This window comes from Pollicipes pollicipes, unplaced genomic scaffold (genome assembly GCF_011947565.3).
Source record: "Pollicipes pollicipes isolate AB1234 unplaced genomic scaffold, Ppol_2.1 Scaffold_2165;HRSCAF=2529_pilon_pilon_pilon, whole genome shotgun sequence".
NCBI lineage: Eukaryota > Metazoa > Arthropoda > Thecostraca > Pollicipedomorpha > Pollicipedidae > Pollicipes > Pollicipes pollicipes.
The window spans coordinates 1-11,809 of NW_023596063.1; the positions used below are offsets into that span (position 1 = coordinate 1).

The following is an 11,809-nucleotide window of genomic DNA, read 5'->3' on the forward strand; positions in this document are numbered from 1 at the left end:
ACGGATGCATGCCTACCGATGTTTGGTTGGCTTTTTGAAAAGGTTCTAAGGCTGAAGGCCGTTAAATATCTTTGGTTAGATAACAAGACTATTTCTCCTTCGAACAGGCCATAATATAAGCTCCAAGGTCTATTAACACGCCCGGGAGGCCGGCTAGATACCCTTCGCTCGGGTGAGGGATCATGTTGTCCCCCTTGAGATCCCGGGAACTAAGAAAGCTAGAGACACCAAATGTACAGGGTGTGTTGACCTGTACGTAAACTCGCTTAGGCCAAAGTTGGAGTTTCCTAGGTCATGACCTTCGGGTCAAACAAGGTCAAACAGTGTCAAACAGGTTGATCTCCAAAGTGCCCCAGAGCCTAGGCAACTGTTCTAGGCAAAATATCAGAAGCCCATTTGAGGTCAGTGACCTTGCTTGACCTTCTCAAGGTCATGGTGGCCAAAATCATACAAGACTGCTCTGAGTGTTGCAGTTGAATAAGCGACAAAGATAACGCTAGGCAGTATGTTCCGAAAACAACATGTCGACCAGGGGCATCTTAGGTCAATGGCGTGTTCTGACCTCTAAGAAGTCAATGAAATATGTAAAATGCGCTTCCCGCTGTCAATAAATTCGAAATGAGCACTACAAACTATCCCATACAGCAAGCCCTTGAGTAATACATCAGGCTGGTTTTGACCTTGATGTGACCTTCATGCCTGACCTTAGGTGAACTAATTTGCTCATTCAGTATTTGTGGTGGCTAAGAAAGCATCTTAGAGATAGATGGCTACATGTTTGCAGGGACTGGGTCAATTGGGCGTTATATTTCTTCAAAAGGTATATGCTCTTTGGCTAAGTGAAGATGCTGTGTTACGAACATATTGATGCCACAATTGGGTCAGGTCAAGGTCATTCCATAGGTTAGCATGATAATTTGGCGCATTCATGCGACACATGATTCCAAATATTTTTGCACCCATTTTGCTCGCATTATGCAGCTCAAACGCCAGCTACAATTTTTTCTGGTCAGCACATGCCTAAGATGTAGGTAAGGTGCGAAGATTAGGTCATACGATGTCAACATGACAGGCAGTAGGCTAGTCATGTCATAGATGTTTCCGGATCGCCTATCCCACAGGAATCCAATAAAATTACTTTTAATCGTGCATCGGGTCATGTTAGTTCCTAAAGGGATCAAAACCTGCTGTTTGTCAGAACCTACTCCGACCTTTGAAAGGCATTCAATAGCCATGGGCAGGCAAGGGAGATTAATTTTCAAAATGCTGTGTAAATAGCTACCACTCTGCTCATGTCTTGTTTGAAATGCAGATTTCATAATTTCCAATGCGGTAGAAGTTCCAATTTGCCGGCAATAAAGAAAAACAAACTATTTCGTTACAACTGAACGTTGCCCAGTGCACAGATCACCTTCATTTATGCATGAATAACACATTCTAGCATGATTTCCTCAATGCCAAAAGCAGCCACACAATGTCCTTATTCTAAGTATCAACAACAATGCGGAATACGTAAAGGACCAGGTCACAACAACCCATTTCTATGCAGCATGCACAGTTCTTACTATTGGGGGCTTGTGGCACAGATGCTTGTCCAATATCCATGCACAGCATCACAGTCTCCTGACGGCTCTTCTCACTGTTAGGATCGCGGACGCTCCTCCTTCCATGCCCTTCTCTTAGGCACCTGTCTCTGACAATTTCATTGCAGGTCCGTGGCAGATCTAAGCAAAACAAAGTTGAGTGCCATAGTTATCATCAGCTTTCATGGGGAAAAACTAGCCTTTATGATACCTTTGATATAATTGGGCTCATACAACAAGTTATTGAGCTTGGACTTCAAAGCATGTAATGGAACAGCTGCAAAAAAATCCATATCTTATCACTTTAATGGAAAATAGTTCTCCCTCACCACAAAAGTTGGCTCTATCCATAAATATTCACAGCATTAAAGGTTTGCTAGCCGTCATTAATGTCAGGCTAGTATTGCATGTCTCCAAATGCTTTCAACAAAAATAAAAAATAGAGACTAATCTGAGTAGTGTCGGGATTAATTGAAGAATTGCATCAGCTTTACAATATAATAACAACAATATGGTATATTTTGTACCACCAGATTCATACATGTCTTTGCAAATGCAGCTATAGAAACACACACACGACACACACACACACACACACACCACACACACACACACACACCACACACACACACACACCACACACACACACACACACACACACACACACACACACACACACGCACGCACGCACGCACGCACGCACGCACGCACGCACGCACGCACGCACGCACAAGCATAGCTCAAGATGGCGGGCAAGGCACTCACAACTCGCTGCAACTAGCGGCCCAATGCGACCTTTCACTAGAATCATGAAACTAGAAAAAAGCCTGCGCCTTTAACACTACCAACAGGTTAACATGCGGCTACCGTACACACAAAAAGCATCGTGCACAACGCATTTATTTAGCTTTCATGCCTAATGCACAAAAGCTTTGAACACATCACAATTAACTCCAACAAGCACTGCCTCAATCCCCCACAAAACATCAATAACGTGAACTGAGAAAAAGTAAACAACACACAGCGACGCGAGTCAAGGTTGGTGAAATTATTTTGTTTCTTCCGCGTCGCGCATTTGGCACTTAGCAAAAATGAACCTATGGCGATACACAGTGATGACAGGGGGCTGGTCTGCCCGGCAGTGGGCCGGCGGGCGGGTCGTGCGCGGGGGCGGTATCGGCGAGGGCGCGTAGCGGTCGCCGTGCGCGCACAGGCGTGACTTTTGTTTCCCAACATTTACAATTGACGCAGGTACACTTTCAGGCGCGTCGCGATTTTCTGCAACGCACCGTTGCGCTGCAAATTGCACGACAACTTGTAAGATGCCAAGTTTTAATAATCGGAATGGCACGGTCACAAGTATGGCACGGCACGGGATCACAGATGGATTTTGCTCTCTTCCACGGATTTGCACGTTTGTGCCACAGGCACTTATGGCAATAAACACACCCGACATTGGCCACGCTTCAATGATGAATGGAAGGAGCGATAGATAACAATGTTTGGTGACGCGTGCCACACATAGCGCCCATGTGTTGAATTATGGATTTACACAATTTTTGTCCTTTGAAGGGCTTGCACGTTTTAATGCTATCTCAGAGACCAGGAAATTAAGCGCACAGCGACTAGCATGCTTCGATAGGTGATTCTAGCGGGCAATCACTGAAACGTGTACGATGTCACGCTGCACGTGTCATGTGGCACGCGCACATTAGCTTCGTGAAACTGTATTTTACCAATTTCGTCCGTTTCTACGCTTGACGCGGATACTCCGCTCTTATGGCACGTAGTAGTACGAGACTGGCAGGCTGCGATTAGACCATTGAACGGGAAATCCCATGGTCACATGTGTCTCAAGTGCAGCGTGACACGTTGCACGTGCACATACGAGCCAGGAAGATGGCTTTTGCTCTTTTCCACGGGTTTTACACGTTTGTGCCTCATCTCGGCACACAGAGCACGGACGGGGTACTGGGGTGTGCCATGCATTTATAAGAAATCGAATAGATGATGGCGTTGCATGACTTGGCACGTCGCACGTGCTGTATGGATAGATAGGGAATCAAACAAACAATCACGTGGCATGGATTGTAGCGCCACGTATACCAGCCACGTATGCGAGCCAGAAGTTGATTTGGACGCTACCGACCGTTTTTCACTCTTCGATGCAACGCAGAACAGTTTGATACAACGGCACTGAGTGCTGCCATCATCCAAAGGCTGACAGTTTATGGAAGGAAGAAAAATCACCGGGCATTCCCCACGAGTATTCGCTCATCCCATGGAACAGCTTCGGCTGTGATGCAGAGGGCGCAGGCGAATGCGCTCACCCCTGCCGGCGGCCGCCAGAGACCGCCAGCACCGCGCGCGCTGAGGCCGAGTCTTTTTCACACTTTACGGCTGCCATCTCGGCAAACCAGGGCACCTAGAACCTTGATTCCAATGGCGATGGTTGTTGATTGATGGTTGACGGTCGATGGTTGCGGTTCCCCTTCCCTCCCTCCGCTTGCTACGTTGCCCCCCCCCCCTTGACTGCAGTCAGACATGTACGCATCATTTGCATGTTCATATGATAGCAGTGTTTGACTTACCGACGGTGTTGTGCAGTGGATTGCAATATGAACTCGTCACGTGCAGTTTTAGTTAAAAAAGACATGGCGCGATGGCAGCAATTAGCATGATCAGCACATCCTGGCCGTTGTCATCCCAGTGCCTCGACACGTGTTTGCACGATTCAGCCGATTAACGTCACCGGGGGTATACTTTCATTGTCATGGCTTAAAATGTGTCCTATTACGATATTATTTGATGGCGTCATGGAATGGTTTTGTGACTACAGCAATACCTGGCAGCATCTAGCAGCCACACCTAAAGAATACCTCGAAACACACGAAAGCTGACGCCAACCGGCCATTCTCGTCGCGGGCGCTGTGGTTGGTGGCGGCAGGCTGTCATCATTCCAATGCCATCTAAACGTGTTTCACGATTCAACCGACTGACGTCACCGGGGTACACTGTCATGGTCTTTTAAGACTTCCCTTTCAATGAAAGTGAAGCTTTCTGTGATATTATGGGACATTTTCAGCCTCTTTTTTCAACTCCACTGCTTTTTATAGTTGAGGAATTTATACTTTTCCATTTAGATTTTGCATTGAATTAGTGGACCGCTATGGCGGATTGCAGCATTTTTAGGCAGTTTTTTGCCGACAGTTCCATCGGCTGTCATGGGTGACGGCGCCAGGCTTTAAAGCGTACACAGGCAGACCTAACCGCAGGGGATGCTGTATTGCCCTGTCGTAAGGGTGGTTGACGGGCCCAGGGACGGTTGAGACGGTTGACGGTTGAGACGGTTGACGGTTGAGACGGTTGACGGTTGAGACGGTTGAATAGTGAGTGGAAGTTTCATTTAGCATTGCAAATATCGAAAGGAATACTATTCCGAATCTGCAATCATTTCATCGTGGCGAAGGCAGGTATGTATCATGCAGTGTGTTGCAGGCGCAGTGCAGTCTGTCTCCGAAAGAAGCAGTAGCGGTGGAATATTTATGGAAAGGGTGGAGAGGGGGAGATGACTCGATTTGTACGTGTGAGTCTTACGGCAATGGTTTGTACGTCGTTCCTCTCCATGTAGTCAAAAGCTGTTGCTTAACACGCGCTCGGGTATGGGTCGAGTTAACTCCTCACCCCCCGCCCCCGCAAGGTTTTTCTGAATGGTTTCCGAACGGCGTGGTGTAGCCACGCCCAATTTTTCACAGCTGTAGCAAATTGAATAGCGGATCGTTTGATATAAATTTTGATGTATCTTCTAAGATCGCAGACCTATGGCAGTCCAAAGCCCAAGCCATGGTTTCAGCGAAGGCAATTTCTAGGGAATCGTTTAATCTGATGCAACAGCGGAGGGTTTGACGAAGCCATGCATCTCTGGGATGCTTACTTAGGCAACATAAGTATGAATGAGCAAATTACGTTTACCTTAAGTCAGGTATGAATGTCAGACCAAGGTCAAAACCAACTTGTTTTATTACTCTAGGGCTTGCTGTATGGTACAGTTTCTGCTGCTCATTTCGAATCTGTCGATAGCAGCAACCACATTGTACATCTTCCATTGACTTGTTAGAGGTCAGAATAGGTCATTGACCTAAGATGACACAGGTCGACATTTTGTCTTTTAGCAGCATGCTGCCTAGTGTTATCTTTGTTGCTCATTCAAATGCAAAACTCTTGGCAGTCTTGTATTATTTTGGTCACCATGACCTTGAACAAGTCAAACAAGGTCACTGACCTTAAATGAGTCTGTGAACTTTCGCTTAGGAGCAGTTATCTAGGTTCTGGAGCACTTTGGAGACCAACCTAGAATTTAACCTTGATTGACATTGTTTACCAGATTAAAACTTTCACCCAACCGAGTTCATGTATAGGTCAACATATTCTGTAAATTTGGTGTATCTAGCTTTCTTAGTTTCCGAGATCTCAGGGGGTGAAATTGACCCCAGCACCCCAGCGAGGGGTATCTAACGGGCCACCCGGGTGTGTGTTAATGCTCAAATGTTCAATGTTGCGTCGAGTTGGAGGGGGACGGCTGCCCCTTTAAATCGCCGCCCGCAGGAAGAACCGCTGGTGTCCTGGCTTTTGGTGTCCCGGCTGTGACTTGGTTTGTAAAGGACAGTCCACAATTTTATGACTTTTGTCACCTTGTTTTTGGCGGTTTCAAGCTTTTGAATTTGTTTCCGCTTAAAATTCCGCGACAGGTCTTATCTCTTGAACGACAGCCACCGAAATAAAGGCGCATGAAAAATCTGCCGCACTGTCAGGCATTCATTCACTTTCAAAATTGTCACCACCGTATGTCCAGGGCGTATTTCGGCATCTACCCTTTTGAGGCAGGTGCATCCTCGATGACCCAAAATGTCTGCCTGCTCGTGGAATTTTGACTGCCCAGGAAAGACAATGTAAAAGTGGACGGAAAATCTTAGGAAGCTGGAAAGCATCATTCGTCGAATGACAGATGGATCGCATAAGCAAGATTGTTTGCCAGTAAGAAACGGCTTTAGAGAGACTTTTAGCATCGCAGCCATGGCATTTCAATAAAGAGCGATAACAACGTCTATTGCCCTCCCCCGCCCCGGTCATCAGGCTTCCTTCCCAGAAAAATTGATCAAAGTACGCTCTGAGCTTGGCCTCCCTACTTTTTGAAGCGTTCTTAAGCCCATGCATCCACACTAGACATATGTTGCATGAAGCAAACAAATACCTTTTTTAGGTACCACACCAAGATAGCAGCCAAAATGCTGCCACAGAGAATTGACAACCATGTCGGGAAAACAAAAATCTTACTCTGCCCCTTCCATGGGTTGCCGTGAAGGTCAACTTTTTCGATGAACTTGTTTCTATGGTAGCATGAATTGCGTTATGTTTTCAATACATGAGAAGGGGGTGCTAGTAGGCTAACGTGGCCTGGGCTGGGCTTCATTTGGACTGCGGCCTTGCTCGCAGTCAACATGATAAAACTGCCTACACCCGGAAATGAGCTACATACTTCAGTCACGGTTGAAAAGCATGCGGTGAGTTTGGCACATCATCACAACGGCGCGTTGGGTGAATAACTTACGTGGTCCGGCGCGTATGGTAGGCCCAGCGTTCTTCCTACTGCCGTTCACAACCTCAAGCGCAGCCGGGCAGCAGTCGTCGGAGCTCCCCCGGCGAATCCGAAACACGCAGTTATGCACAACAAACTGATTTACGCAATGTAGTTGCATTGTGTGCGCACATCCGTGCATTGTATGTGTGCAAGTGTGTGTCTGGAGAGAGAGAGACAGAAAGAGAAAGAGAGAGAGAGAAAGAGAGAGAGGGAGAGAGAGAGAGAGAGGGAGAGAGAAAATTGGGGCAAGGGGGAGGAAGCGTTACCGCGAAGAGAATGTCGGAGCAAATAAACAAAGAATCCCTTACGTTTCAGACCAAAAGTGTGCCGTCCGAGAAAACCACGTTTTCGACGCAGCGGTCAACTGTTTCAACTGCTGTGTACTTACCCAGGCCCATTGACGGTTGCTGACTCTTTGGCAGTGCCGAGAGGCTCAGGACAGGTTCTTCTTGTCATCCATGCGGCGCCCTGTGGGCTTGAACTAGGTCATCGGCACTGTGGCTGTGGCTTTGTTACCGTCTTGGATCTGTCCTTGTCGTCGCCTGTGGTCTGTGGAAGCAAGGTCAACATATACATACATATACACACACACACACGCATATACATATATCTATATCTATATCTAAATCTATATCTATATCTATATCTATATCTATATATCCAGGTTTGTTAAACGCAAGGGCGTATATACATCTAATATTCTTCTTGTGTGTTTGATCGAATGCTCGAGTTCTACATTGCTAACTGCTTAGAGTGAGTGCTGATCCCAGAAATGTATCCATTCAACGTGTTCGGATCAAATTTACCGAAAAAGAATGCTAACAAACCAAACAGCGTAAGACTTTCATCGATAAAAGACTGCGCGGTGCTAGCCAACAACTCAATATCATTGACTCACCCATTTAATAGACTCAGTAGGCTGGGCTCCCAGACGATCAGTATACCTTTTCGACTCATTTATCCATCTACTAACTCTTTAGCAAAAGGTGATAGATTGCTGCAGGTAGGTTTGCTACCTATATAATCTATTACGTCGACTTCGCAAACGTCTTACCCAGGGAACGAAAATGTTAGACTTCGTTCGCAGTGCTCGAGCGGTGCAAACAGTACAGAAGGTGTATTAATAGCCTAGGAACCCGATCAATTGCTTCCTAAGTGAGCGGTGACAGGCAGGCGGTGCCGAGACTTTTCATGCCACTCATGGCTGACCTGTGTTGAATGGATCAGAATTCATTGCCAATTTATATATATATATATATATATATATATATATATATATGTATATACATCAAATATATATATATACATATATGTAACATATAGTATACATATATTATATATATATATATAATAGATATAATATATATACATATATAGTATACATATATATTATAATATATATATATATATATATATATATTATATATATATATATATTATTATATATAGATATATATATATATATATATATATATATATATATATATATGCATATTTGTATATATAATTACGAGCAAGCCTTCTCAGAGGGCACTTTTCGGTGAATACGATAGTGTGCACTGTCTTCTTTTGACTTCGTAAATATCTTGTACCGAGGTTTCATGTTATGATCAAGCTTAAAAGAGCTTGGTTCAAAATTGGGTGTCAAAAAACGGTCATCAGTCATATGCCATCGTGAATGTGACAGTTCAAGGCGTCAAGGACGACTATCAACGCACATACAGATATTACAAGCTGCAAAAAGACGCTATGCACATTGGAGACACAACGGCCTCCTCTTGCACCTCTGATCTCCCACCTTCACTTTTGCGACCACGCTACATCAAACGAAGACAGCTCATAGCCACGATCTTACTCGAGCTGACCTTACAGAGGAACAGCCCTGCTCTGCCCGCTATCTCTGCATCCTGGTCTGGTTCCAATGCCGAGAATGGAGCAGCCGGGCGGCCTCTCCAACCTCGCCTGGTCTGTCGTATTCCCCCCATCCCGCAGTGCCTGGGTGCCATGCGGTACAGTCTACATCCGATCCCCACTGAGGGCCTCTTGCGGTCGCCGTTTGTTCGCCACGGAGCGTTTACTTCGCACAGCAGCCCAAGATGTCCGACCACTCCGTCTGCACCCGCGAGTACGTTATATGCATGTGTGCATTTATATATATATATACACACACACACACACACACACACACACACACAAACCACATCGACATCATTGAGGACGTATCGTTAGCTATAGCCAATGGCTTTTATAGGATGTCGCTTGTCAGTGCTGACAGCAGCTTGCAAACGCAGCGATGGCGGCGGCCTTTATGATGTTTTTTTGTGTTGTTCACATTCATTTCGGGGTTGTGGGTGTACGGGGTTGGACGTATGGTAAAGCTGGTCAGCTGATACATCCCGCGATTAATTCATGTTGGCCTTATTTATAATCAGATAAGGCACAGGTATTGTATCTTGTTAATCGGCTGCACTAGGCTCCAGGGAAAATGTAATTGTTCTACATTGTTTTGGCAGCGGTTATAAGCGGATAAAATTCCTGTACCCTAAAATGAATGACCAAATTCCGAATGCACGTGCACCATCTTCAACGTAGGAAATAACAAGGCACATGTGCTGAAATTGTTTCTGCGATGTCGCTGGTACGCCAGGCATGTTTAGGATATCACATTTTTCCGTCTCGAATCACGCAAGGGACCTTCAAGCGCGTACCGCCCTTTACTGCCAGCACTCCCTCTATACTCACGAGGCCGTAGCAACCAAGATAACAGCCATGTCACTAGCGCACAGTTACGGACCACATATAATCCAGTGCGTTCGTCTTTTCTTGCCCACTGATTGGCTCATTTTTTAGCATTGCATTTGTTCACGCACAGCCATCGATGCGATAAAAAAACTAACTAAACACTGTTGCAACACCCAGACGTACACAAAAGAAACAGAATTAAAAACAGATAGTTTCAAATCTCCCCAAAGCGTGCATTTGGAAAGCCGAAAGCAATAGACACTCTCCCTTTCACAGAAAAGAGCGCGGGGTAAATAAATTTGCGTGCGTAGCCAACATCCCACGCTAAGCGAACAGTGGTCCGCTTAAATGCAACGCTTGGTACACGCTCAAAAAGCCTCAGCCTCATCAACGATGCTCTCTCTCTCTCTCTCCCCCCCCCCCCCCCTCCCCCCCCCCCCCCCCCCCCCTCTCTCTCTCTCTCTCTCTCTCTCTCTCCTCTCTCTCTCTCTCTCTGTCCACTCAAACAGAGGCCAGAAAGCCCAGACTGTCCAGGATCCATCGGACGTGCAGCAGCACCGGCGCGTACGACACCTATGCTCCCGGCAGGCAGGACTCTTTCTGCGTTGGCCGCATGCTGGCCACGCCCATCAGGAAGAAGGCCGAGCCGAACTGGTCGGGGGCCACCAGGGGCGCGCCCAGGTCAGTCACGCACGGCGTGCCAGAGCCTAGACAGCGGTTTGGCTCGCCGTCCGCCTCCGACAGCAGCCGGTACTGGCACGGCTCCGGGCCATAGTAGCTGGTGTTGTACACAGCTAGCTTCTCTTCGTCCATCACGTGCGTGGTGGTGCTCCTCTGGCGGCTGCACTCGCGGCAGGTGGCAGCACCGTCGGACGCCGGCGGAAGCCCACTGTGCAGGCCCATCGTCAGCGGAAACAGGCGATGCGGCTGGTGGCGCAGTGGGAACATGGGCAGACAGATGGGCTGCACGCCGTGACCCAGCGTCACCGGCTGCGACAGCTGCACCAGCGGCACGTCGAAGCGGCTCGTGTCGCCGCCGTGCTTGACAAAGTCGGGGTGCACGGTGAGCGAGTGGACGGCCACGTCCCTGGCCTCGGTGCGCAGGGTCGGGTCGTACCAGACACAATCTCGCCGGCTGCTAAAGTCGTACTCGCCCAGTCTGACCGTGCTGAGCATGTAGCCACGGGTACCGAGTGCGCAGCGGGCCGACGTGACTACGTGCTGGTCGCTGATGAGCGCGCCCGAGCACGAAAAGATGACGCGGCCGTCGGGTCCTGTGAAGCCGAGCGCCACCAGCCACGGGTGGTCGCCCTCGACGGGGAGGCCGCAGCCGAGTGGGCCGCGGTTCATCTGTGACTCGGAGCCGCTGCCCCAGAAGCGCAGGTCGAGCCGGCCCACCGCCGGATGGTTGGCCAGACCTGGCAGCAGCATGGTCTGCCGCTTCTCCATACTGATGCGCCGCCGGGCCAGGTCGGCCCCCAGCGCCAAGCCCGCCACCAGCAGCAGCACTGTGCACAATTGTACTCCACACATTGCTTGCGTCCGTTGCAAGGTGTGCCACTTACTCGAGCGTCGTCGCTTAATAACGAAGCCGCATTTTGGTCACATGACGTAGACGTCACAGCCTCTGGCCATTCGCAACCTCAGGCGCAGCTGAGCAGAAGTCGCTGGAGTTCCCCCGGTGAATCCAAAACAGACAGTTATGCATTATGAACAGATTTTAGCCATGCAGGTGCATTGTGCGCGCACATCTGCGTACTGTATACGCGGAAGTGTGTGTCTAGAGACAGAGAAAGGGAGAGCGAGAGAGAGAAAAGAGAGAGTGAGAGAGAGAGAGGAGAGAGAG

At 48.0% G+C, this 11,809-nt stretch overlaps 1 protein-coding gene across 1 annotated transcript; it reads right to left on the bottom strand.

The window, feature by feature from the left end:
- Positions 1 to 10,536: 10,536 nt before the first annotated feature.
- Positions 10,537 to 11,412, bottom strand: LOC119096768 (uncharacterized). The gene is made up of 2 exons (XM_037219693.1): positions 10,969 to 11,412; positions 10,537 to 10,890 (listed from the first exon to the last, which is right to left on the bottom strand). The coding sequence occupies exons 1-2, from the start codon at positions 11,410 to 11,412 to the stop codon at positions 10,537 to 10,539; spliced, it is 798 nt and encodes a 265-aa protein (XP_037075588.1).
- Positions 11,413 to 11,809: the final 397 nt, after the last annotated feature.